Source organism: Falco punctatus (assembly GCF_963210335.1).
Source record: "Falco punctatus genome assembly, chromosome: 3".
In the NCBI taxonomy this organism is placed as follows: Eukaryota; Metazoa; Chordata; class Aves; order Falconiformes; family Falconidae; genus Falco; species Falco punctatus.
This window is the reverse complement of record NC_137582.1, coordinates 71,727,111-71,754,295: the sequence shown is the minus strand read 5'-3', so window position 1 is coordinate 71,754,295 and position 27,185 is coordinate 71,727,111. Positions and strand designations below refer to the sequence as shown.

Below are 27,185 nucleotides of genomic sequence, written 5' to 3'. Positions count from 1 at the left end.
ACCAATACTTTTCAGTAACAGTAATGAAGTACCCCTGATAATGAAGTACCTGCTGTTTCTGGGCAATTTTAACACTGAATTTGATATAATAGAAAACTTGAAAATTCACTTTCTCACTTGCTTCCCTGGTACTTTAATGGGTTACCTCTCGTCCAATTCAGATGATCAGTTATATCTGAACCTACTTTTTGGTTCAAATTTCAGAAACAAAACTATCAAAGGTAGAGGTCCAGGCCTTGGGCACCTTGGCTAGACCATCTGCCTGTGAACAGCCGGAGTCGCACAGGAAAATAAAAGAGACAGGTTAACAGAGAAACAGGGAGACAGAACCTCAGCTCTGAGCCAACGATGAGAAGTTTAATTATTTTACAGTATACAATATATTGTAATGGTTTTTTGGTTGGGTTTTTTTTTTTCTATTTCTTTATTCTGAAGATCAAACTTATTGTCCTTACAGGAAAATCTGGAAACATGGTTGCAGACATGACACCACCTCCATAATCCCTTTTTCTCCTCACTGCTAAATCTGCTAATATCTGATAACTTGACTCACAGCATCAGATGAAGTGAAGTTTGGAAGAGGGAACACTGGTGATGGAACACAAAGCCTATCACAGACATGGAATTCTGAAGAATTTCTCAATGTGTGCACTAAAACATGTAGTATGTTTCATGAGAACTTTCTTATCAGTCTGCATGAAAGTATTTCTACAGCTGTGAAGAACTATCCTTCTTTTTCATTAAAGATCTCATATGCATTAAGGAATCTCTTTAAACTCACTTCAGTCCTCCTATTAAAGCAAAAAGAGCTCATTTCTTTTCCCGACTTCAGTATATCCACTCTTCGAGAAATACCAGACATCTTAAAGATGTTTCAACAAAAAAATTGCAATTCCAAACCAGGCCCTTCCAAGCTGTGAAAGTAAGTCCAAAGCAACTGGTGCCCTTCACAAATGAAAGCATCAATGACTTATGTAAGAAGAGAATCTCACTTTTACTTCCAGATACACAACAGCCTGATCAATGCTGCAAAAAATCACCCCATCCAGGCTCTACTCAGTTTGATCTACTCTCTAATTCCCAGGCAAATTCTCTGAGAAGTAAGCCGCCGTTCCACTAACAAACTGACTGAGGGAAGCAGTCACAGGCATCACGGTCACCTGAACAGCAATTTGTTGAGCTCTGTAAGCATCTTCCTTTATGTTCACCATATTGAACACCATTATGCCATTAAATGAGGCAGCCAGATAACAAGGACACATTACACAGTATTACTTAGCTTTTGTTGCATATGATGACAATACTAAATGGAAAATGGTCAGCTTACAGAAAAACAACAAACAAAGCTGAGCCATAAAACTCAGCTCCCGTTCTTAGACATAGAAATTGTATTCAGTTTTACTAGAAGAAGACAATGACAAGCTGTGGTCATCACTATTGCCTCATTCTGAAATGAGAAAGGGTAAGTTACCAAAGTGCTCAGGATAAGAAGGCAGAAACAAAGCAAGGATACAGAGGCTACATATCTGAATTAACACAAGTCACAAATAGTTTAATACAAAGAAGTGAAATCACCAAGGAGTCAGGAAAAAAGGTAGCAACATAATGAGATACAAACATTCTCACAGAAGGAGCAGAGAGGAAAAACAGCTTGGTGAGGTCAAAGACAAACCTGCTCCAAGGAGAAACAAAGACTGACATCTCACCTCCAGACTTATGACTGCAGGTACAGCACAGACCCAGCAGATGACTGCACTGGGCATTATGAGCATATTCATGCTTAGTCAGACAGCAAGCTGGTCCCAGCCCTCTCCTGCATATTACCAATGAGCAAAATAAACTTGGAACACTAAAAGTCTGCACACACAAAAAAGACATGCAACTGAAAGCTGGCCTGACAACCTCTAACCTCTGGAGGTTACAAGAGGTGAGAAACTTGTGATCTTGACTGAAGATACTCACACCCACAGCTAGTTCAGTTTCTAGCTTAGAAATGTTCCTCTGTTTGTTTGGTATTACATAAATAAGCAGCTTTCCACCATTCCTGCTCACTAGGTAACTATCTTCTCTCTTGATACACGAAGATCTGACCTTATATTTAGAAACACAGTATTTACCTCAGGTAAGGACTACAATAACACAGTATATTCAGTACCGAATTCATCAGCTTCTGCAAAAGTTAAACCCACATCCCAGCATAACTTATTGGGATACTACGAAACCTGTCTTCTGCTCCCACTGCTCGTAGGAGCACTGAGCCAATTTCAGCCTTCTCCAAGGCAGTGAATGCCTGCATTCACCTAAGACCAAAGCTAAAGCTAAAGCTAAAGCTAAAAGACTAGCTAAAAGACTGCCTAATGCTTTAAATGTGGTCAGACTTTCCATTCTTGTGGCATTAGCAGGACTTCTGGCTAGAAGAGTGGGCTCTTCATGGGACCAGTTCAGGACTGGAGATTAAACTTTTTTCAAGAGCCAAGGATAGCCACTAGCTCTACCATTCAATGCTTCCATATTTACTCCACTGTTCAGATTCCTGGTATGGAAATGATAGGGCTGCTCTAGCAGGGACCACTTTATCCTCTGTCTTTGTAGCAGTGTCTCTTAGACTGTTTTGTCCAGCTATCCTGCTTGCTCTAGGCTGGTCCCTTATTGCAGCTCCAACTAGGGAAATCCCCAGAGGGAGGGGGCATGACGTGCCGGGGGAGGCAGAGAGAGAGGCTGAGACATCAGTGCCTCCTTTTCAAAGTTCAATGTATCTCCCCTGTTATGCTTCATGGCTTGGAGGAATAGGGGATGGAGGCTGGCTGAGGCAAAGTAAGGATGGAAGTGTTGCTTATTTGTTTTCACATTCTTCTAAATGGAGCTAATGTGTTCGATCAGTGAGAAGCAGAGCATTCTGCAGAACGCACAGACAGCTACAAAACTTCTGAGTCATGATTAGAAAAACTTGTCAAACTAGTTTAAATAATTTTTTCCCTTCTTTCTCTACTCCATCCTATTTCCCTCTTTTAAATATGGCCATTAAAGAAAGTTAACAAGCTAATGAAGCCTAAAAATATCTGCAAAAGAACAAAAGGATTAGGAGAAAGAACAGCAGTCCAGTAAAGTCAGTGAAGTACTGCTTTTAACTCATTTCTTCCCAAATATGCACTACTGGTCTTCTTGATTTAAGCCACAAACAAACTCAGTAAGACTGCAGAAGAGATGAGAGGAATATGGAAAATCTTTTCACAATTAAATACAAAATCACCTTAATCCAAATCTGGCACACCTTTCAGGCTTTCTATCTCCATTAGAAAAGCTTAATTGGATATTCTTAAACTCTTAAATAAGAAGCCAAAGACAAAAGTTACTTGTATTAATGTTCTGGCCAGCTTCACTGGCTTCTTAATTAAAACTAGAAATTATCTCCAGGTTATATTTTAACCTACAGGAGATATCACAACAGTGAAAATTATGTTTATGATACCTGTGTTAGATTTAAGAGCCCACCACTCACAGAAAATTGTGGCTTTCTAAGGTCTGCTAGTCCATATAACCAATAGTAGCTATATACAAGAAAACAGACATAATGGAGTCCACAGATATTGGATCATCTGATCACTGTCTGCAAAAGTGACTTCAAAGCTCTGCTTATCATGAAAAGTTATCGGAGTTTGACCACTACCTCATTTTCCTGGTTTCACAAAAGTTCTAGAGTTTGAAATAAGGCACTGCACTACTTTGCATGTTTCCCTGCCTTCCACAGCATCAACGAGCATCATATTTGTTTGTCTTGCTTGATAAAAAAATGGCAAGGAAGGTCTAAATATCCTCCCCCCTCGGGATGGGTGGGATAGAGGCATAAAGGAAATCAGTAGAAAGGATTAAAAGGTTAAAAGAAAAGAAGACATAGATAGAAAACACCCTCCAAGAATATAAAAAAAGACTGGAAACTATGCAGGAAGAAAAAAAAAGGGGGGGAAAGGAGAAATAATCAAGTGTCAGGAAAAGCTGATGAGCGTCTGGAAATAAGAGGAAAGAGAGAAGAAAATACCCTACTAATCATTGCTAACTCACTAGTGAAGAGAAAAACTTATGACTCTAAAATGAACAAAATAGATTATTTCTTACCTTTATAGATACGGCCAAGTCCTCTGTAGTCCATTTGGTCTGAACAATTGAAAACAACAACATACTTTCCCAGGCATTTGCCCATGTCTTTAGTTGTCTCTGTTTTCCCTGTCCCTGCAGGCCCTGCTGGTGCACCACCCATACTCATGCCCAGGGCCTGTGCCAGAGTGATGTAACACCTAGAGAGAGAACAAAGAGTTCTATTAATCTTTTTCTACTATTAATTACTTGAAGTCCATTAATGTAATCACAGCAGTTGTATTACACAGAGCCGGGGAAGGAGGCAGAAATGGGTGCGCTTCCATGTGGTCCTCAGTCAAGTCCTCTGCACATTGCGAAGCTGAGTTACCAGATACCAGCTTTGCTCCACCTGCAGAAAACCATGCTTCCAGCACAGTGATGAAGGCAACAGCCAAGGAAACACACAGGTCAATTCTAAATGCTGAACACCAAAATACTGTAGTCTGATTTTCTCACACTAATCTTATGCCCTCCCTCCATAACTCAGCCTCAGCCTGCAGCATCCAGACTCACTGGGTTTCTGCCTTTTCTCCCATCCTCCTACTCTCTCCCCAGAGCACACAAGATAGGCTCAGAGATCTGGTAATAGGAAGGCACAGAGGCTGGAAGCAGCTTCTGTTCTTGCCATTTCCCTACCAGCATGCCAAACCAGAGCAGTGCTGCCAGGCACATTTTGAGTTCAAGAAGAATGGATAAGAGGGAAGACTGTAATGGGCAGCAGAGAAAGAAGTGATCCGTGAATCCAACATCCTCTTCTACCTCGGCCTACATCCTGGGTTGACATCCTCAGGTTTAAGTCTCAGCCTTCCCAGATGGTGTGAAAACTACTGAAGGGTAAGGGAAGACTTTTGTTCTACCCTACAAAGCTCCAAAATCCCAGTAAGCCCATTTTAACACTGTGAAACTCAGTAGCTTTATGATCATAGAATCATAGAATCATTTAGGTTGGAAGAGACCTTCAAGACAGTCAAGTCCAACCATTAACCCAGGACTGCCAAGTCCATCAGTGATTTAGTAAATCATGTCCTTAAGCACCACACCTACACGTCTTATAAATATCTCCAGGGTTGGTGGTTCCACCACCTCCCTGGGCAGCCTTTACCAATGCTTGACAACTCTTTCAGTGAAAATTTTCCTAATATCCAATTAAACCTCCCCTAGTGGTTGACTTGAGGTTAACTTGAGGCCATTTCCTCCCGTCCTATAGCTTGTTATCTGGGAGAAAATAACTACCTCTCTTTTCAGGGGCTTGTAGAGAGCAATAAGGTCCCCCTCTAAGCCTCCTTGTCTCCACACTAAACAACCCCAGTTCCCTCAGTCACCCCTCTACATGCTGCTATGTAAACTGGCCCTGATCAAAAAAACATGAAATTTAACCATTGACACTAGGTCCAGAGCAAGGTATTGATCTGCGTGATCCTCTGATTACACGCCCCACCATTCCCTGCAACTGGCAGGGTAGATGAAAGCACTACTTGTGCTCCTGATCCCTCAACAAGTTGCCCCAAGGCCCTGAGGTCACTCTCGACTGCCCTCAGACTTGTCATTTGGACTACATCACTGCCTACTGGGAAGACCAGTAATGGGCAGTAATGATGTGTCTGGGGGAAGAAAATCAGCACTGAAAAAACCCAAATGATACCAGCTAGTATCATTTCCTATAAAATAATACGGTACTCTTTTTAATATAATGGCAGTAGTAATGCTTTATCACCTTATTACTCAGTGATCAGTTAACAGGCACTCTGTTCATGCAGAAAACGTACTAACAATTCTGTGACTGGAAAACAGTTAAGGACAAACTGTATACATAGTACCCTAAATATAGCTTCCATTTCGGTTTTTGTGTCTGCCATGGCATGGTCTGTGTCTGACGTGATGTTTAGGAGCACTCAATTTCAGTCCCATTACCTTAATGTAATATACTACCTCTAGTGTACATTTATCATGTGCTTTGGGAGCCTTTCCAAACAAAAACTCATCAGCCAAACAGCACTTGACTCCAAGCTGATTAATGGAAAGCAAAGATATTCATTACCTGAAAATTGTCAGTTCATGCAAGTCCATACAGCAATATTAAAAATATTAAAAATGAAAAAGCCTATAAGGGAAATAAAATCTGTTCTCATGCAACACTGCTTAGATGCATAAGTTTCCCATGCCAACACTTGAAAACATCTCTGTTACAAATACTTTTTCAGTTTACGATAGTGGATAGTCACCAGTCCCTGCAGCTCTGTTTAGCTCTTCTAGGTTTGCCCAAAGACACACAGCTCTACTCTTTTTTTGTTGTTATTATTATAGTTTACAGTCATTCAGAAGGCTCATTTTCTTCATTCATGTCACCCTGTGGTAGTTTTCAATCTTGTGTGACATAGCACCTTGAATCAGTCCCTAACCAATTAAGTTGCATTTTAATTCTTGGATCAAATTTTGAATGACGTTTTCTTGATATTTTCTCTCCTGGTGGGCAAAAATATTGTTTGCGTGGTAGTGCTGCCACTAATTAACTGCATGTTTACTGCTGTAAAAAAAATAATACTGCTGTAAAAAAATCTCTATCTAGCATAGAATAGTAGGCTACACAACACAGATTTTGGCAGATGTGTGTTACATATTGAAAGCCAGTTATCCAAGCATAGAGTTTTGGCTCTCTTATATAGCTCACTGGGCATAATTTTGGATCAGAAGTTGACAAAAGTCACTAGTAAATAAAATTTAGTAGCACAGCGAGTGCAAAAACAATTCCAGCATTAACTCAACGGCCTGCAGTCATTCTTCATAAATGACAATACACATAGTATTTTGACATTCCAATCCACACTTGAAAGAACAAGCTCTAGCATAGCAAAAACATCTGCCTCTTGTCTAGCTGAAGCACTACCAAGTACTTTAGGAAAATATGCACCTAATGGAGTTTGTACTGTGCTCTATAACTAGCACTCCAGCAATGAAAAGTTCTTTATATTTTGTCCTCAGAGCTCTTTCTGTGTTTGTAGTCCTTTAATTCTCCATCAGCATTGCTTAAAATCTTATTGGCACTAGTTATTCAATGCTCTGTCCTGAGTTACTGCTTTTTCCTCTAGGATGACTTCAGATGAATGCTTGCTGTAATCCCAAATTCTCATGCAACTACTAGCTTATTGAAAGCAGCAATACACTGTTGTTTAGATCCACCCTGTTTAGGCGGGTGAAGTGTATGGCGTTCAGGTATATTTATCTTGAGCACAAGTAAGGTTTTCAATGCCTATCACAGCACATATATAGCTCAAGCAAACACCCAAAGAAAATTCAAGACCCCTAAGGGTGCCGGTTTTTGCTGGCTGAATATATAAGCACTGGCCTCTGCTGTTCACCAGCGATAGTGCAGCATTATAGTGCAACCAAAGTGAGAATACTCTCTTAAAGTTAAAAAAAAATGAGGCAAAGGAATTAAGTCTTAGCTCCAGTACTATGCATTGCATTCTTTTTATAACTACCTGTCAGTTAAGGGAGTTATTACAAGCCTGTCTGTACACCCCAAGTATTCATTGCAGTAGGTGAACTCTACATCAGTGATTTGGATAATGCATTTATCCAAGTCTTCAAGAAAATAGAATCGAGACTGTTTTTGCCATTCAAAATCAGATGGAGATTTAATGTTCATACGGACCTACAATGGAAAAGAAACATTATTAATAAAATAATTAACACAAACAAAAACAGTATAACAAATTCATATTAAATTCCATACAGAAAAGAAATCTACCATACATAAATTGAAGAGCTGGAAGAACAAGCATAGAATCTGTCAGGAGTCAAGACATCCAGAATTACCTTTTTTTAACTTGTCTATGACATGCTCTGAAACTTTTGACCACTTTGATTTTTTTCTCAATTGCATATAGAGATTATGCATTGTGTCTTATACTGAAGAACAGTGATGGAAAACTTCACAAAAAAAATAAATTACAGTATTGGTTACACTGCATGGTATCTGGTGCTGTTACAGAAACACTAAATCACAGACAAAGTTTGAATATATTGTACACAGGTCTATGTGGGTTTTTATTTGAAATGTATTTTTCAGTATGAACTTTCCACAAACATATTTAGATCTGTGGTAGATCTTGGTTCATTATTTGTGACACTTAGTGTCAAAACCACCTCTTACAGAATATGTAGTCCTGGTTATTTGCCTTGCAGACATGGTGTAAGGTAAAAAGAAGGTTCTGGCTTCTCAGACGCTTCCTTCTACTTTCTCTCATCACAAAAGGATGTGTTTAGCAGGGAACAAAATATTTTGAGAAAAGGATATTACACGTACCAATTAAGAATCCTTTCCCCAGTTTTGGACTTGTCCTTGATTTTTTAATTCACATACAGTCCCTTTAAATTTAACCAATCTCCTGTGATTTACTTTTATTATAATATATCAAATTAATTGATAATAAAATGTCCAAATAAGAAAATAGTTATGAAAATAAATTTAAAATTAAAGATGGAATAAAACCCCATGCCCATCTTAGAAGCTGGTATTTTTCTATCTGACTTACAGTATTTTTCTTCTATGATTTTCTATCTTTCTTTACACATGCACCTAATTTTTATCTAACTTATATGCATAAATTAAACAATGCATTATTGAATTATTGACCTTTGCATCATGCAAGATTTTTTTTTGAAAGTTATTTTACTTCCATTTTTATAATTATAGTTTCATGTATTTAACATACTTAACTAAAGGAAGTCTGATGCAAGTCAAGTATAAAAAAATTTTAAATATCTGCTCTGGTTATTGTTGCTACCCTTTTCAAATATATGGAGCCTCACCACTTTAACCTTTCAATAAATATTACCTTAAATCAACACAGAGGCTGGGCTGGAAATCACGATTGATAGCAATACTGAAGGGACTTTTTTTCCCCAGTTACATTTCAACTAAATGATGTATTAGATTTTCAATTTGAGAGAACAGTTTAAAAATTAAATTCTTTTGCTCATAGTGAATTTTTGCATGATGGGTATCAACAACCATTTTAAGTCTGAACCTATGAACATACCTATATATAATTCACCCTTATCTCTGCAGGACATCTATATGAAATCAAACTAAATCTGATATGTTATATCACAGCACTAACATCAGAGCTACTCAAAGAAAACAGATTGTAAGACTTTTTTATAATTTCATATGTGTAAAAATGTCTATAAAGCAAGTCTCTTAAAAGTTTTCAAAACACTTACCAAATCATCAAAGATATCCTTCTGATGCACATGAATGGTGATTAAAGTTTCATATTTTGTGCGCTCCATTCTTGTCAGGTTGTGTGTTGTCATGTCAATCAAATCATTTAAAAGTTCCAAAAACTTCTGATTTGTTGTGTGCATTACCTTTTCCACATAGCAAGAACAGCCATGTAAGTACAAACATGATTTGTTCTTCCAATGTTTAGAATAAAAAATAAAAAACATCGGCAAGTATATGGGCCCATGACATCTATTACCAGCTTTGTATTTATTAGGTTTGGAATCCTAAATCTTGATTTGCGGGCTGCCCTCCATGCATCAATTCTTAGCCCAACAGAGTACAATAACGTTATATCTAGGTGAACAGGTCACATCAAAGACTTTATTCCATGACTGTTGCTCCTTCTACTATACATTATATCTCCAGTTGATTGCATCCCTGCATATTTCCAGAATCATCAGTCTCTGGGTTTGGGTACTGCACATCAGCCCAAGCAGTATCTACTCTTTAAGGGGAACAGAAACCTGGAGATCTATCACATCCTCTAACCAAAGAAGGGGGAAAATAGTAATGCAACTTTAGATGCCAATGCTAAAATAATAACTTATTTTGTGGCACCAGATTCTGTGACAAAATTCCACAAAATACAATACTGACTTATGTAAACAGCATCAGCCTCTGTCAGTGATGTTCCTGGTACAAAACAAATTACAAAGCACTGAGGTTTCAGAAAGGGCAGCTCATATATACATCTGTTCCAAATATGTGAGAACAAACACACTAGCTCTCTGTAAACATATGTAAAGCCTAAAATTTACATGGGTTGCTTCGAAAAAAAGTGCAAAAAACACTGCAAAGCTAATGGAGAATTAAACCTCTCCACTCCCCAAACACACACACACAGTTCATCCCAAGAAAACGAAACTTGTTTTCTAGTTAATGCAAAAGAATCTTTGCATCTAGTCAGTATATGAACTGGAGTTCATATGGACTAAAGGTGGGTCTATGCCCTTTTTAAATTTTGTACAATGCAGAAAATGTGGCACTAAGTGGTCTTCTCCATAGTCTAGAGTCTTTGTTTTCATTCAGTATCAAAGTACAGCATGGTACCGTTCCCCTGCACTTACTTTTACAGTAGAATGGTGTTACTAGTTCTTAGTCCAATCTCACTGTATATTCTTGATCAATTGTAATTTGCAATTCTTTAGTTCACATCCTCTCCTTCCTCCTTCACAGATTCAGTGTTAGTAATAACACCTTGGTGTTAACAGTATCGTCTCTACATGTGTGAGACTAAACCAGCACCTCCTCAAATAGCTTCTATTCTTTTCCTTCCCTAAAGAAAAGCTCATCAACTGAAGAATCTAATACATTGTTAGAGCTGACCAATGCCCATGAAGCACAGTCATTTCCCCAAATTTTGGGAGCTCTTATTGCTTTCCAAATTTGATTTTGGAAAAGTCATAGGATAAGATTCCATATATTCCCAAACTGAGAAAATGTCCCTTCCCAAAATAACCGTGTTGACAGAACTATAGAGAAAACCACAGGATCAGGAACAATTCTAAAGAACATGCTGATGTGCTTTGGAATTAGATGATGAGGAGGTGTGACTTCTTAACACATTTTTTATCATTCTGCTTTTCTGTTAGTTTATTTGTTGTTCTGGTTACTTACCTAGTATTTTGTGCTTTTTTCTACACATTGCTTTTAAGTTTTCACAATATGCACTGTTCCAAACAATGCTTCCAATTAATCCCCAAAGATTCATTAAATAATACCTTTTTGTCTGTTTTGGCACTGTTCAGTGCATTCTCTGCATCTCTGGTCCAGATCATTTGAATTCCCAGAAGTCCTATTTGTGCAGGAAACATTGCCTGAAAGTCATACAGCTTAAATGCTGAATCGCTAATGGCCACTGATGCCTGTCTAATGATGGTGTGGATTGTTTTCCTAATCCCATTCAGCAGCTGACCTAACCAGAATTCCACATTGCCCTGAAATAAACAAGAAAGTACTTTTAAAGAATTAGTTTATGAAAAATTCACAAGTAGAAAAAGCCCTGTGTGACTTTTTCCCCAGTCCTTTGATTCCCATATCCCTCTATTACTCTCTAATCTTTAAAAGATTCCTCTCTTCCTTCTGCTCCACTGCCTTTCTAGAGATATATGATGGATTTGGCACTTCACATAAGTACTGCTGAAAAAACAGGTAAAGTAATTGTTACAGAATGACACAAATGTCCTGTCCTCTCTGGCCTTTGCTCTTGTTCACATTGGAAGGTTTTCATTCAGCTAGTCAAATAATAGCATGATGCAATACTGTTGGTCATGAAAACATAAATCTACTTTATATCAAGTAATGAAAAACTGCAATATACTTTCATTACCTGAGCTAAAACTGGTTCAATAATATTGACCTGTTCTCCTTCTTGAGATTCAAACAATAAAATCTGGTCGTAGTTTTTTTCATGAAATCCTACTCGGTTAACATTGTCAAACAAACTTAATAAATGTGCCTACAATAGAATCAGAAAAAAAAGGTCCATAAGCTGATCTGGTATGGCATTCTTACTTTGCCTTTAAATCCAGTGTTAGAAGAATCTATAAATCATTCCAAAAGTGAAAGAAATTCTCTCCACTAAATAACAAAATCCTTTTTGGTCCTCACTTACTAATACTGACCATAAGAACATTATTGCCATATTACTTGTACCTGAATAGTGTGGGAATCAGATGCTTGACCAAGAATTTCCAGAAGAGCAGGATCAGACACAAAAAAAAATCTTGGAAATATTAACCGTTTTTTTTCCAAATACCCTGTCAGCGATTTCTGACAGATTTCCAATTGTTCCAGCAAATGTGGTAATAACTGTGCCAAAGTCTCATCTCCAACACAGCACTGCACAACATTTGATGTTTCATGGGCTCTCTGCATAATTCTCTGCCATGATTTATCAATGTTCTGAAATCTTCTGGCTTCCTGGAATACATTATAAATGCATTAGCTCTTCCTCATGTTTGTCAGATTCTAAAAATTAAGGAATTCCGTGAGACAAGTTTTTCCCTTGCTGTTCAAGTCTTCTTTGCAGGACTAATGTATGAATATTTATAAGCATGCTTACAATGATCAGTGCTTATAACAACTACAATTCAAACTGCAAAAGAAAGAGTGCAATGCGACATCTCTGGAAATGTCTTTTACTTCATCTTGGGCACCAAAATGGTCTATATGAAAGGATTCCAACACACACCGGAAAACACAAACAGCAGCCTTCTCAGAAATTATAGTCTTCCTAATAGCAATACACAACATCATGTAACAGCTGCCCCACACAGGTTATGAGGAGTAAGTTGTTAGTAGTAATATTTGACAAACAAAACCAGTATAAACAATCTGAAGCTGCCACACTTGTAAGATACTGTAAGTGAAGGGAGACAAATCCTCAAATACTGTGAGCTAGAGAACAAATGTTTTTATACAGTGGGTATACTGGCTTTAAAAATTCTTTCTTCATCTACAACAAATGAAATGTTAATGGGATCATAAATTATCTGAGAGCTAGAGGAGATCTCAAAAGACCATCCAAAGACATTTGGCTGTCACAAGACAGGATCATACCTATGCCACACTTGAAAAACATCTGTCTGTCTTGTGTTTAAAGATGCTCAGTGCTGAAGATTCAGAAGTCTCTCTGGGCCATCTTTGCTACCGGTGACTCTGTTTTAATATCTAAGCTTCATCTGTCTTCTGTGTATACCTATTATTTCTCATCATATTCATAGATACAGAGAACACATTGTTTTCTCTCTGTTGAGAGCAACCCTTATTTTTAAAAAAAAATTATCATGCCTTCTCTTCAGTGTTTCCTGTCCTTCAGACCAAACAAGCTGAGTTTGTTTATTTTTTTCTTGTAGTTCATCTTTCCTGGATAGTTCCTCACTCTTATCACCCTCTTCTCTACTCTCTCAAATTTCTCTATGTGTTTCTTTGGCCAAAACCAAAGGTACAATATTCTAATTATTGGTTATTGCTGTTTATGCATTCCACTTTTCCACCTGCATTTCACACACCAGCAATCTAAAACTCATTTTCTGATAGTATTATGAGAGACTGTCAAAAGCCTATCCAGATATATAGCATCTACTGTTTTTGCTCTATCCACAGCGCTTGTTGCCTACTCTAAAAATAAATTAGATTTGTTTGACAGGTTTTGAAACAAATTCACACTGACTGTTACTCATCTCCTTCTTAACTTCCAGATGCTCACAGACAGTTACTTGTTGCAGTATTTATCCAAGAACTGCAATTAAGCCCACTCATCTATCATTAACTCCTTCACAAAGCTGTTACTTCTCCTCCTTTGAAAACAGTTACCACATTTGCTTTTTTCCAGAATACTGGTTCATGTATCACCCTTGCAAAAAGTAGCTTTAGCAGTTCTCAGGTGCCTCAGCTGTGCTGCAGCATTTGTTCATCTGCAAAAACTGCTTATTGATTCTCTGATAAGCATTAACAATATAAACATATCTCACAAACTAAAAAAAAAAAAGTAGTTATCTTAAACAACAGTTAAGAAAGCTGTACTTTGTACTTAGAAAAATTAATGCTAGATTTGGAAATTGTAAGCCTTTAATTATAAAAGGTGTGGTCTGAATAAAGAAATATTTAATAATTTCCCAATCATCATGGTTTCATTAAGTTACAGCGTTGGTTGATCCAGTGCTCTAAACTGTTGTGTGAACTATATGAAAGCCTCTCATTAGGACACACAACAGAAATGATGACTTATCTGATATTTCTCTCCTGCAGGAAGTCAGATTGTTCCTTAACTCTTTTGAAGCTGCTATCACGGAAGGTCATAACTACCTTCTGAAGATGTTGCAGTATTTCATACAGATTAGCACACATGCACACATTATGTGTTATAATGTTAGCACACATTAACATGCATCTTGCAACATCTCTCTGTGGGACTTCATTATACCAAGTCCTAGCAAGTACAGAATTCATACAGAAAATCTGTCATTCTATTATTAAATAATTTAAAGCCTATAAACACATGCACACAGGGAGAATGGAATGTTTGTACATATAGAAAGATTTATATATAGTTTTTTTACCATTAAGTAGTCCTAAGCCCTTTACTATCATCTGATTTACTAATGTTGCAAGCTGACAGGAATATTTGAGTCTGAATTACAATCATGTTCCTGTAGGTTTGACAAAGTTCTAAGCAGTTCAACCAGACAGACCTCAGTTTGGCAAAGCTTCTTCTGAACTGCCTATGCATAGACCACAAAATTCATGTGCATTATATGCATTGGTATGTAAAGTCTGTGCTGTGGCTCTTGGTACAACATAATGCCATTAACATATTGTTATTGAATTATAGAATGGTTTGGCTTGGAAGGGACCTTAAAGATCATTTAGTTCCAACCCCACTGCCATGGGCAGAGACACCTTCCACTAGACCAGGCTGCTCAAAGCCCCATCCAACCTGACCTTGAACACTCCCAGGAACAAGGCATCCACAACTTCTCCATGCAACCTGTGCCAGTGTCTCACCACCCTCACTGTAAAGAATTTCTTCCTAATATCTAATACAAGTCCACCCTCTTTCAGCTTAAAACCATTCCTCCTTGTCCTATCACTACATGTCCTTGTAAAAAGTCCCTCTCCAGCTTTCTTGTAGATCCCCTTCAGGTACTAGAAGGCTGCTGTAAGGTCTGCCCAGAGCCTCCTCTTCTCCAGGCTGAACAACCCCAACTCTCTCAGCCTGTTTTCACATGAGAGACGTCCTCCAGCCCTCTGATCATCCTCGTGGCCCTCCTCTGGACTCACTCCAACAGACTGATGCCCTCCTTATGCTGGGGCCCCCAGAGCTGGACTCACTACTCCAGGTGGAGTCTCACTAGAGCTGAGCAGAGGGGGAGAATCACCTCCTTCAGCTTGCTGGCCGATGCAGCCCAGGATTTGGTTGACTTTCTGGGCTGCAGCTACACATTGCCAAGCCATGATGAGCTTTTCAGAAATCATAAATCAACATACCTGAGGAAGTTGTTTTGCAATGTCTCCACCAACAAACACAGCTTCAAGGTAAATCCAGAGGTTTTGTACAGTAATCCAGTTTTCAATTATTTCTGCAGTATTGGTCAACTTCTGAACCCACTGTTGTATAGTGGACTTAAACGGTGCGTTATACCTGTAAGAACATGAGTTAAAGGAAAAAATAACCTAAGATGACAATTGTTTACTTTTGAGTTTGATCATATTTGTAAAATATGAGCATTTATTAAGTTTTGTACCTGTTGCTCATGAGCGACCCCAATATCACGAGGCTGTCTTCCACCAAAGCTATTTTCTCCATTATATCTGAACCTTTCAGAAGGAGTTCTCCTCGAGTTTTGAATTGGCCAAAACTGAAAGCATGAGTGCTCCATTCACTGATGACATGCTTCAATTTTGCTTCAATATCCTTTTCTTTAATAGCACCGATGCAGATATCCTGTGTAAAATTAAACTAGTAAATTAGGAAACTAGATATTACAGTACTACTTGTAACTGGAACATTTTATGGGCTATACTCCATCTTCAGTAGTACTAGCACCTTACATTTACAAAAATTCACTGACTGAATCTGCAGGCAAAATTTGCCTCTCTGTATGTATTAAAATTTGAAGTCAAATACACACACTGAGGGGTTTAAGGAAAATATGCATTACCAATAAAAACCAACAAACAGTCCAAGAATACAGTGTACATGGACAACATCACTGTCTGCTACTTCTTGAAGACAGTGAAGACAGGACTGCCATAAAATCGGTTACTGCATCAGAGAGAAAACGAGCAGCTACTCAGATTGGACCCAATCTGTTCAGGAGTATATTGGAATGCATCACAGATTTAAAGTCTTTCCTTGACTGTAAGGCTGTAACTGAACCTTTCACATGGCTTAAATTCTCGTCTGGAAATTTGGTTCAGCACAGATTTTATATCATTTTTTCATCTTAGAAGTGTTCTTTGAGAAACAAGACAAATCAGGTCACTACTCTGGAGGGACCACAGATTTAGCTAAGTGACAACAGAACTAGAGTTAAAAACTGTTGGGGTTTTCCTTCTTTATTTTTAGCTATACTTTGTTCTTGCAAAAGGTAATGAGCATAAAGCTAATGTATTTGCTACGTAACTACTGCCCCCAAAACAGAGGGGGTAATAGCTTTGTAGTTTGTGCATATTACATAAGCCTTCTCACCTCTGTGCTCTTGTGAAGAGTCACTTGTGAAATACAGGAGAACCTTGTTCTCCTATAATCCTATATCCTACACTTCTACTCTGTTCCAAAGATTTTTAGCACTTTACAGGATCAGACTTACATAAACTATTTTTTCTCTCCAATAAGGCATTTAAAAGGAATAAAATAATTATAAGTAGGCAGACCCTAAACCAGAAGCATGACAGAATCACACTGCTCTTAAAACAACAGAATTCCTTCTATGGAAGGATTAGTGTAATACTATCTATCCATTTAATCCTTCTCCAGAATAAAAAAGGAAATACACTAGCCATCACGGCTAATACCAGCTACCAAATTCCACTATTCAAAAGAATTCTCTAGCTAAAGCCAAATTTTTAAATGTTACAGAGCTGACTAGAGAAACAGGATTTCAAAAGCCCCAGATCACAAGTTATTCATTAAAAACAAACAGAAAAATACATGTACCTCAATATCTTCTTTATACTTTAATAAAGGGGCATCCATTATGTTTTTCAAAGATAAATTTTCAGAGTCAACATCAAAGTGATGCCCAGTTACTTGCGCAATTCTTTCCCAGTGTCGTGACACCACTGCCTAGAAAAGTCCATAGGAATTAGGGAAGATTTGTTAAAAATTATTTTTAGGACTGGAGTGTTCACATACTTTTGCACAGCATCTGTTAAAAAATAGAAGAGTCTTGATTTCCATTCTGTTGAAAGCGTTAATAGTTCTTCTAATCACATTATGAAGTCTTTTCTTTTCCCTTTCTGTAACTAAGTCTAACTAAATTTTTGCATAAATATAGCTGCTTTTGTCTATAAAAGAGAATTATGGAAAGCATCTTACAGTCATGCAACATAGTCTTCAATAGAGTTTTTCAAGTGAATCTTATCTCCAAATTATTATGCTGAACATACTTTGTTTGCCATCATTTCAAGCAAAGGACAGGTCTCTCTGAAGTCATCAATTTTTTTTTTCAGGTCTTGAAAAGCTTGCCATTCCTTCAGTGCTTTTGGTAATTTACGGATTCTTTAAAAAGCACATACAAAAAAGAAGAAATATGTTATTCTTAATAATCACAATCCGTTTAATAGCACAATATATTCTCATTTTTCAACCAGTGGACCAGTGATCCAATAGACTGTAAATAAAAATCCAGTTGCAAGCTGTCAACATAACGTATAGCTGATTGTTTCTGACTGCAGGCATGAAACACTGCTAAAGGCAGTAAAAATCACACTAGAATGGTTTGGTTTCTATTACAGTTTGAATTAAAGGAGGTACATTCATGTGCAAACCCAGGTCTAAACTTAAGCTTTTGCAGTGTCATTGTTTTATTAAAATTTTTAAGATGCTGATTTTGTAAAGGGGAAAATGGATTAAACAACATATATTTTTCAAGAAAAATAAAGTACAACTAAACTAAAACTGACTTGCTTGCAAATGGAAAAATACTTTCAATAGATTAAGTCCCATTTTATACCTAGTTTGTACAAAAGATATTTCAAGAAAAATTTTCCTTTATGTACAATTTCAGGATGAAATAAAATTGAAAATTAAGAACTTCTTGTACTGTGAATTGTCACAGCTCCACTTCCTTCTAACATGTCATTCTAATTTTCATCTGCCAAAGGTATGGATCAAAGACTGACAGCAGTTCTCTTACAGCTCAAGGGCAGAAACAAAAAGCTACATAAAACCAACCGATAATGAAAAATTTCTTCAAAAAAATTCTGTTTTTCACAGCTCAAAATCAGACAGATCTGTCACACAATGTGTGAATTCTTCACTGCTTGCTGGTAGGAGGTAGATGAACATATGCATACTGTCATGGCATTACAATAATCACTGTAGTCTTTCATCTTGAATCCAACAATAGACAGTAGTAAATACACTAGGAAAAAGCATATCAGACTGGAAAATTATACTTATGCCATTGATAAGGCTTTAAGAGGCAGTTCCTGGGTACTTCTATGCTGAGGGACAACAAGTAACGTCCTTAGAAACTTTGTCTTAGACTGGCAATTAGAAATGGAATCACTGAGACTGGTAATTAAAGTTGCTGATTTTTTTGTAGACGCACCTTTTTTTCTTTGTCTTGGTCTCAGTAACATCTTCTAACAGCAAGTTCCATAAGTTACACACTATGTGAAAAAACTACTCCATTGATCAGATTTAAATTTCCTTCTTATATTTACTGGACATTCTCTTCATATCACAGTAAAACATAAAGGGAAACTTCTCTCTAGCTGTTATAAACTTCTATAACACTCTCTAACACATGCATTTTCTCTAAATATTTATCCTTTTTATCTCTTTTTAAATGGATTTATTTTCACCTACAGTTATTTCTGTATGTTCTTTTCATGATTCCAAGTTTTCTATTGTATTACTATTTTTGAAAGGGGTAGCCACAAAGAACATTACAGTGAAGAACTACACATATCTTTAAAATTATGTTAAAACATTAATTGCATTCCCAGTATTCCTGCTCCTTTCATAACACAGCATACCATCTTAGTTATTTCTGTGGTACCCCTTGTAACTGTTTAAACTTCTCCAGCTTTAAAGAGAACAGCTTGATGCAATAATGCTAGCAAGCTTGCCAAAGGAAGAATAGTACTGAATTAGACTTCTATTAAGAAAAAATGTTTACTGCCTATTGGTGGTCACCTTCCTCCAAATACAACTTAATACTTGAGAGACGGAAAAAAAGTCACACATGAAGTAAAAAAACCAAACATATAACTTCCAAAACTTATCACGCAATGGCTTCCTTCAGAGTTCTGGGAGCAGGAAGCATAAAGAGAGTCCTACCAACCTGTAAAATATAATTAACTACAGAAAAAATGATGATGCAGATTCCAGAATTCTCCTGAAATTATATCAAGACTTATAGATATTGTCCAAGTGCAGAAGTGTATATATATTTCACATACATTCATTTTTACTATTATTATTTTTAAAAAATGAGGTGTTTTTTTTCAAATTAATGACTAGAAGACTAGAAGACAGCTCACTCAGTTTTTCCAGAAAGTGAAGAAAATCTCCACCCTGCTCCTTCAGTGTGTACACAAATGAATCCAGATAAAATGGTGACACAAAAACTGAGCACAAGTAATATTTCTTAGGCTTTGCAAAGATCTGGATGAGAAGAAAAACACAGATTTGATCTCATCTCTTGAATAATACCAGAATCTAAGTGAGGTCTCTCTCAAGTCACATTGAAGAAGCCAAAATCAAAAGCTGATCAGAACTACTGGTGAAGCAGACACACACTGGCTACTCCAGAAGAGAGGTTCTGCAGAAAAGAAAGCTTTTAATATATTGAGTATGAACTTGTCTTGACAGAAGTCACGGAGAAAGCGATCAGAACCACTGTGTAAAGAGGTGAAGAAAATGCTTATAAAAAAATAATAGAAGAAGAAAGAAAACAGAGAGGCAGTTCACATCTTTTTTCCAATAAATATGCACAGGATAAAAATACTGCACACTTATTTCCACACTTTTGCATATAATTTGGTTCTTATGTATATTCTGTAATTCCCATTAAAAGTAAAATATAGACTGGTACAGATAACTGCTCTAAAGGAATGGATGCACTGAATACTTAAGACCTACATATAGACTCTCCACTTTTGCATGTAACAAAATTTCCCTTTTCTAGCAATTGTACCTATACTCTAGTGCCAGGAATCAGAATTCAAAGAAAGTGGGCAAAGGGGAAACAATCCAAATCCCCTTGGTTTATGAGCCCCGCCCTCTAAGAGAAGTAACATGCTGGGTCAGGGAAGTCTTGGAAACCCAGCCATGGCTCTTGAAGAACCACAGGTGCATCTTTACCAAGAGTAGAAAAATTCCTCTGACTTAAGCAAACCATGGTTTCACCTAACTGTTATTTTGCATGTGACGTGGAAAACATTATTCCTCTCAAACCTCATAAATAACTCCCCAGAATTTAGTATGTCTACCTACCCTTCTTGAAATAATAACAATGTCAATCCATACAAACACGTGGAAGTAGACAGTAACTTCAAAATTGTCTAACATCACAGAGTAACAATTAATTAGCTGTAAACCAAATCACTGAGAAGGTAATATATGAAGATCAGCTCCAAAGGTTATTTATACTCTACAACCACCTTGCCCACAGGTTTATGCAACTTATTCATTAAATAAGCTACAACCTACCATGTTGGTATAGCCCAACAAGCCTAAAGTGACTCATAGGCTGAGCTAATTAAGGTCACACACTAGCTGCATATTGCACCAAAATCTGCAGCTAGGGTAGCTGTGCTGATCACTCAAGCCTAAGTCTGAAATAAACCAACAGATTTTTGCCCCTCGGAGCAATTTTCACAAGCTAATTAGCACAGACAGCTGAGAAATAAAAATTGCATGCACTTCAACAAATAACAACTTACTTGTTTTGAAAATCCAGAAGTTCATTGTTGATTTTTTCAATATTTAAATCATTCCACAGCATTTCATTGTACCCATCAATATTAGCAGTAACGGAATTACAAAGACTGTAAAGTTTCTGAAGCAATGAAAGTTCACGTTTAATTTTGTGCAGTTCAGGATACTCTGTTTCAAATTTTAAAATAAAAAATCTGTGAATATTAATTAGGTACATCTGTATTCATGAACATTAAAATCCTTGTACTTCTAAAATTGGTATTTAATAAATGTATGAAATCAGACTTGCAGTCTTTTAGATAGTGTCTAGTAAGAAAAACTTTTCCAGTTATATTATGTAAGAATATCAGATTTTGATGCACAGTAATTGTTTAGATTCCCGATTTTTTAGTAAATATTCTTCTATAATGGTAGATGGAATCTTATTAGGGAGGTGCTGCACCTACCTCTGTGAGGGAGATAATGTTGAAAAAGTAGCTGAAATGGCAAAGGAACGCACTATCGGTTTAGACAAGAACTAATATTTTCCCTGTCTCAATTTGCACTATTTACTTAAGAGGCAGAGGTTGAGGATGGGGGTGTGCTTTCAAAATAAAAATACAGAATATATTACACAAGAGAAGTATTTAAAAAGGACTTGCTTAACATAAATGTTTTGTTTAGTTTCATATCTTTGGGGATTTCTAATTAATTATATTGTGATTATTACATATGTCTTCAGACAGGAAAATATACTGAATTTAGCATGCACAAATTAAAGTGCTTATCATACATTGTGCTGTAACTTTAATTGATACCACTGATACCACAGTCTTCCAAACTTGCAGTTGTGTCTGACTTGGAGACATAAGGATATTACAGATCAGTTTTGCACAGCCCAAGGCAATTCATTATGTATCTGGAGCAGGGACAACTTGAGTACTGTGGCAACATGTTTCCCAAATTTGGACATGGAAGAATACAGCCAGGAGATATACTACAGAAAAAGCAAGAAAGCTAAGCAGCTGGACCCTGAGATACCCTGGAACAGTGTGATATTCTTCCACCTGATGCTTATGTATGTGCAGACTGAGGGCCAGTTTCATACAGCTGCTTTTTATAGGAAAGACAACAATAAATTACTGCAAGGAAATTTTCTACAATGAATCCAGCACTGAATGCACTTAGCAAGACCCATAAGAAAAAATTAATAGCCTAGGACCAGGTATCCATATAATCTAAGAAACTACCTGTGACGGGAAGACCAAATAATTCTTCCCCACCAGAAAGAGAGATATACTTCCTCCACAGTTCATCAAATTTGGCTTGGAAGATCTGTAATCTGTCACTTGCTTCATGGGGAGGAACATTCTCCTCACTGGGGCCCCTGTAAAAAAAAATAAAATATTCAGTGCAAGAGTGCAAGTAGCAACCATTCAGGTTTCACAAAGAAGCACAATGGAACCCCGACCTTATTTACTGAACAGTATTTAATATTTTCTAACATTTTTTCTAGAAATTTTCACTAAAAGACACTAAAAGAGAAAAATGAAAATGCAAAGTATATTCAGCATCCCAACATTACACATTGAGTAGTTTCTGAAAGAAAGGCCAATTTATTTTCTAGTTATAAAAGTCAGCTAGGTTACCATACATATTACAAACAGTTTAAAAGTTCTAGAAATGTTTTGTCTTTGTTATTTTCCATTTCTTCTGTAAAATACATTTTACTTATTAATTTAATTTATATTCTTAAAAAGGGAAAGAGAGCAGGTATATAATGCAGGAGTGAAAACTGTGGCAACTGGCACCAGAACCATAATTAAGCACTCAAAAAAATAACAGAAAAAAAACTGATTTTGCCCTAATGACTACATCTCTGCTGGAGGACTGGGTGTAATCCTCAGCTCTCATGCCTGGCACCACTTCCTGGCTGCATCATAATATTTTGGGATAAGAAACGTAAGGATGTCATCTTCTGTTGTGCCATGGTTATTTCTAGAAAGACAGACAGGCACATGGGCATCAGAGAGCAGTGTAGGACGGCTGCTTGGCAAGGAAAATGGAACCAGGAGATGAAAGCAGTAACATGGTCAGCAGAGGCAGCGCAGGCCTGGTCCCATAGTACCTGAGCAAGGAGAGCAAGTCAGGCCTGGGGATGGTAGTTAGGGTCAAATGAGAGTTTAGATCTTTAGACACCTTTAGGGAAGGTGAGTCAGCAAGTCAGGGTCAGGAGCAGGTCTAGTGAAGGTAACTGGGATGAGACACAGTCCAGTGGTTACCAGGCTGTTCTGAGATCAGGCTGAGAAGTGGTTCTGTGCATTGGGATCCAGCAGGGTCCATGGCCAGGCAGAGGCACAGCTGTGACAGAGCTCAAACTGTACATCGGGGCCAAACATTGAATCCTCAGCTTAAAAGCAGATCCCACAGCAACGGGTGTCAGTCTTGCTGAGGCCTCCCAGCAGAGCTCTTGGAGGCTCTGTCACCAAAGGAAAGGGGAAGCCCTCAGATACACTAGCTCTCAGTTGGCCCTGAGCCCTGGCAGTTGAACCTCCAGAAGCGGGGCTGCTCTCAGGGTCCCTACAACTGGTAGCAGCCACAGTGTGTTTCCATTAATTCCTCTGGACAACTGCAAGAGCAGAACCGCAGGCAGCACTATGCATGCATCCACACTAGCAACTTGATGCTCTGGTAGGTTCCTTTTAGGTACAAATTCACCTTGTCCTGAAGTGTTGTATTCAAATGCACTGCTAGTGTGCCTTCAAGAAGTTTCACTGCTATTGAAGTGAAGGTTGAAGCCAAGTACCTGTTTACCATTTGGAGCACACTGCTTGTAATACTAATGCAAAAGCACCTGCCCTAGGAGAAGAGTATATACTCTCCAGGGCCCTCCAGCAGTGTGTGCTCTGTGTGTGCACTGAGATCAGTCCATAACAGCAAGGCATCCTGCACAGGCTGTACATAAAACTGATTCACACTGCTCACAGGCTATAGGTATGCAGTGCCTAAGGTCAGCTGCTGGCATGAACTGCATTGCCAAAAAACACACACTGTGCATGTATTGTCCTAGAACCAGAATGGACCACAGCAAGCAAAATTCTGTCTTTCCTTCTTTGTTGCTAATGTAGATGTGTCCAATGAAGCACAAATACCCCACAATTAAAAAAAAAAAAAAAAAAAAAAAAAAAAGTAAACTTAGAAGTGAGACTGAGTAAGACTCAATGAATTTAGAAATACCCAGAACTGAAATCTCCACTCACACCAAAGGAACTACTTATATACTTAATATTAAATATCTGCTTAAGCACTTTGTGAGTTTAGAAACCTGAAAAAAACATTAAATTTGGGTTTGGATTGAGAATTTGATTTTTTTTTCCCCAGTCTATTAACTCTTCCAGAATTTCACCAACTCCAGCACTGAAATTATGGAAATGAATCTATGACAGTAGAAGTATCTCTCATCTGATATGATTCTGAAATCAGGTTTTTCATTCAGCTGTCATATATACATTGAGGCTGTGCTGTGTTTATTTTTGGAAGCCCTTTAGATACAGCATTTTTGAACAATCACTAATAAACATGATTGTATTGCACCACAGGTCACCTACTTTTCATCATAATCTTTGTAAAATTTTGCAGTATCAATCTGGAATTCTTGAACACCCCTCAGTAAATCTGTTTTCATGTCTGGCTGTACCTTCAGCAGCAAGTCCTCAACCTGCAGTGCCTATATGCAGACAAAGATGAAAAACACACATAAAAGAAGCAGGAGAAAAAGCACAGGGGTTTAAGTAAGATGATTTTGTTCTAGTGTTTCAACATTAAAAAGGCTGACAATAACTTTCCTATATATATGAGTTGAGAAATAATACAGCTATGATACCTGTGTGTTTAGGTTCTTCCAGGCATAAGCCAATCCATCAACTCTTTCTGTATTTCCATCTTGAAAGAGCAGACTGTATTTATGAAGCACAGAATAAGATTCTTCTATAGGTCCAACTGTCATGTCAATTTTAATCTCATTGTCTCGGATTTCCTTTAGTGCTTCCATTGCTCCCCGTATATCATCAAGGTCATGGATAGGTCTGCTTAATCTCTTGCTAACATTGTCAATGAATGAATAAATTTCATCCATGTCTGTGGCAGACTTTTTATTCAAAGCTAATCCAAATGCTCTTTGTCTTGAGCGGCATTCCTGAATTAAAGCTATTTTCAATGACTCTGTCGCAATATCCACTGATTCCAGTACACAGTGATTTGGTAGTTCTCTGATTTGCATTTCTAATTGCTAAGACAAACACAAAAGTTCAGCTTTTAATTTCACAACAATTTCTCTGAACAGTTCATTTTTATTAAAGATATAATACTTACAGAAAAGTATCTGATTTGAGTTTGGAATTCAGCCACTGTTGGTTTAGTATCTATAAATTCCCTCACTTTTTCCTCTGGATCCTATATATAAAAAAGTTTATTTTATTTAGCGTTGGTATTACAATAACCTACAGGGGACCCAGTTACCTGATGTACTGTGAAAACACACAAATGTTCCTTCTCTAAAAGATCTTAAGATATAAGCATTAAAGTGAAATTATTTTACTTGAACTGCTTTTCCTAACTCTCACTCTTTGTACAGTAGTCTTTAAAGCATTTGAAATCTATCTGTAACTCAAAAATTGACACAGAGCTGGATATCCTTTATCCGTCTAAATATTACTACAAAATTTACAACATAGCTGCTAAAACTTTGCTGGAAATATTTCCTTCCCACTCCCCCTTCTGTCTGCAAACCCCCAAAAGCAGCTCACATCCTCTAACAGGTAGTTAAATGGTAGTAATTATACTCCGCCATCTTCACTCTTCCTGACACAGTATATTTAACTGCAGTTTCTAGCTGCAAATGGCCTGGCCATTTGAAGAAAGGGCAGCTTGGCAGGGAAGGATGGGTCTAGGGGAAGAGGAGGCATTTCTCTTGCTGGAGCTTGTTTAAAAGCAACAGAGCACTGAGCATCCTTCCTTTTCATAAGGTAGGCCAGTCTCTGCAGAGGTGAGAACTTCAGTGTCACCAGCTCAATAAATGTGCTAGATTCTCAGTTCATTACAGACAAATGATCTTCACCCAGGTCAGTGACATTCATCTACAGTCTGCACTGTGAGATCCCTAAGAAGCTTCTCTGCCCGATGATGAGTTACCAGTGACAGCTCCCAGCAGTCCCACAGAGATTATAAAGACAGGAGGAAACATTGCCAACTCCTGAGGAATTTTAAGGTTAAGGAGCAGATTAATTGACTGTTTTAGAAGATTTCAGTAAAAAGGAAACATTATCATGCTATTGCATCATTCAGTCTCACTGTGTCTTGCCTAGGTGAAATGACACATCATCAACATGTAGTTAGTTCAAACAGTATCTCCAAAAACTGAGGTAACTAAGCATTGAGATTTGGAAGGCCAAAAGCCATGAAGAGGTGAAAATGCCCTGTCTTAGCTTGAACTCTAACTACAAAAGTGTCAGCTGTGTGAACATCGTCACCTATGAGTTGGTTTAGAAAGGGGAAGTTAAAAATAGTGAGCAGTTACATAGGTAAGGTCACTCCTATTTCGTCTTGGCCTGACTAAAGCACCTTTGATAGGTTAAGAGCAGTGGCTGTCCATCCACTGAGTTGAATTTCACTAGTCAGAACGTATACAATGTTTTATTTTATTAAATATCTCCTGCCAAAACACTCTTGAGAGTTTTACCATTTATGTGACTGGACCCACTTCCTAACGAAGACAACTCCATCAGCCAAGATTCACTTCTCCTTTGGAATCCTTATACTGGAAAGTTTTCCTACATTTAATTTAACATTTTTGTAAAGAAATAGAAAAGCTACTTTCAGCAGTGATTGCTGAAAAAGAACTAGTCAGTTTAATATTCAGGAGTAGTTTTGTAGTCTGCAATTTCTCAGAGATTATGCTAAATTTTGTTCTTTTTTATAACCTATGCAGACAAGATGCTGTGAGAAAGATGCATAAGCATATGAGAGAATAAGCTTGTTTATGCTCCAACATCTTTTTGGGTTTCTGCTATCTTCCTTACATGGTTTAACAGGTAAAGAATTACAAGTTCTGGTCAACACAAAAGTAGAAAGAGGAGGTATTATGGGTATATGGATTCTACCACAAAA

General features: G+C 37.5%; 1 protein-coding gene across 1 annotated transcript in view; it reads right to left on the bottom strand.

Moving 5' to 3' along the window:
- The window catches only part of LOC308060176 (dynein axonemal heavy chain 5-like), a 177,840-nt gene that overhangs the window by 115,127 nt on the left and 35,528 nt on the right, over positions 1–27,185 (bottom strand). Inside the window, exons 25-39 of the mRNA XM_080378560.1 lie at positions 25,392–25,472; positions 24,904–25,308; positions 24,629–24,747; positions 22,271–22,407; positions 21,047–21,209; positions 17,540–17,651; positions 17,088–17,216; positions 15,673–15,872; positions 15,416–15,569; positions 12,080–12,346; positions 11,754–11,882; positions 11,146–11,361; positions 9,361–9,507; positions 7,614–7,786; positions 4,114–4,292 (exon numbers count right to left, since the gene is read on the bottom strand). Coding sequence (XP_080234686.1) covers positions 4,114–4,292; positions 7,614–7,786; positions 9,361–9,507; positions 11,146–11,361; positions 11,754–11,882; positions 12,080–12,346; positions 15,416–15,569; positions 15,673–15,872; positions 17,088–17,216; positions 17,540–17,651; positions 21,047–21,209; positions 22,271–22,407; positions 24,629–24,747; positions 24,904–25,308; positions 25,392–25,472 — 2,611 coding nt within the window. The remainder of the gene's footprint in view (positions 1–4,113; positions 4,293–7,613; positions 7,787–9,360; positions 9,508–11,145; positions 11,362–11,753; positions 11,883–12,079; positions 12,347–15,415; positions 15,570–15,672; positions 15,873–17,087; positions 17,217–17,539; positions 17,652–21,046; positions 21,210–22,270; positions 22,408–24,628; positions 24,748–24,903; positions 25,309–25,391; positions 25,473–27,185) is intronic.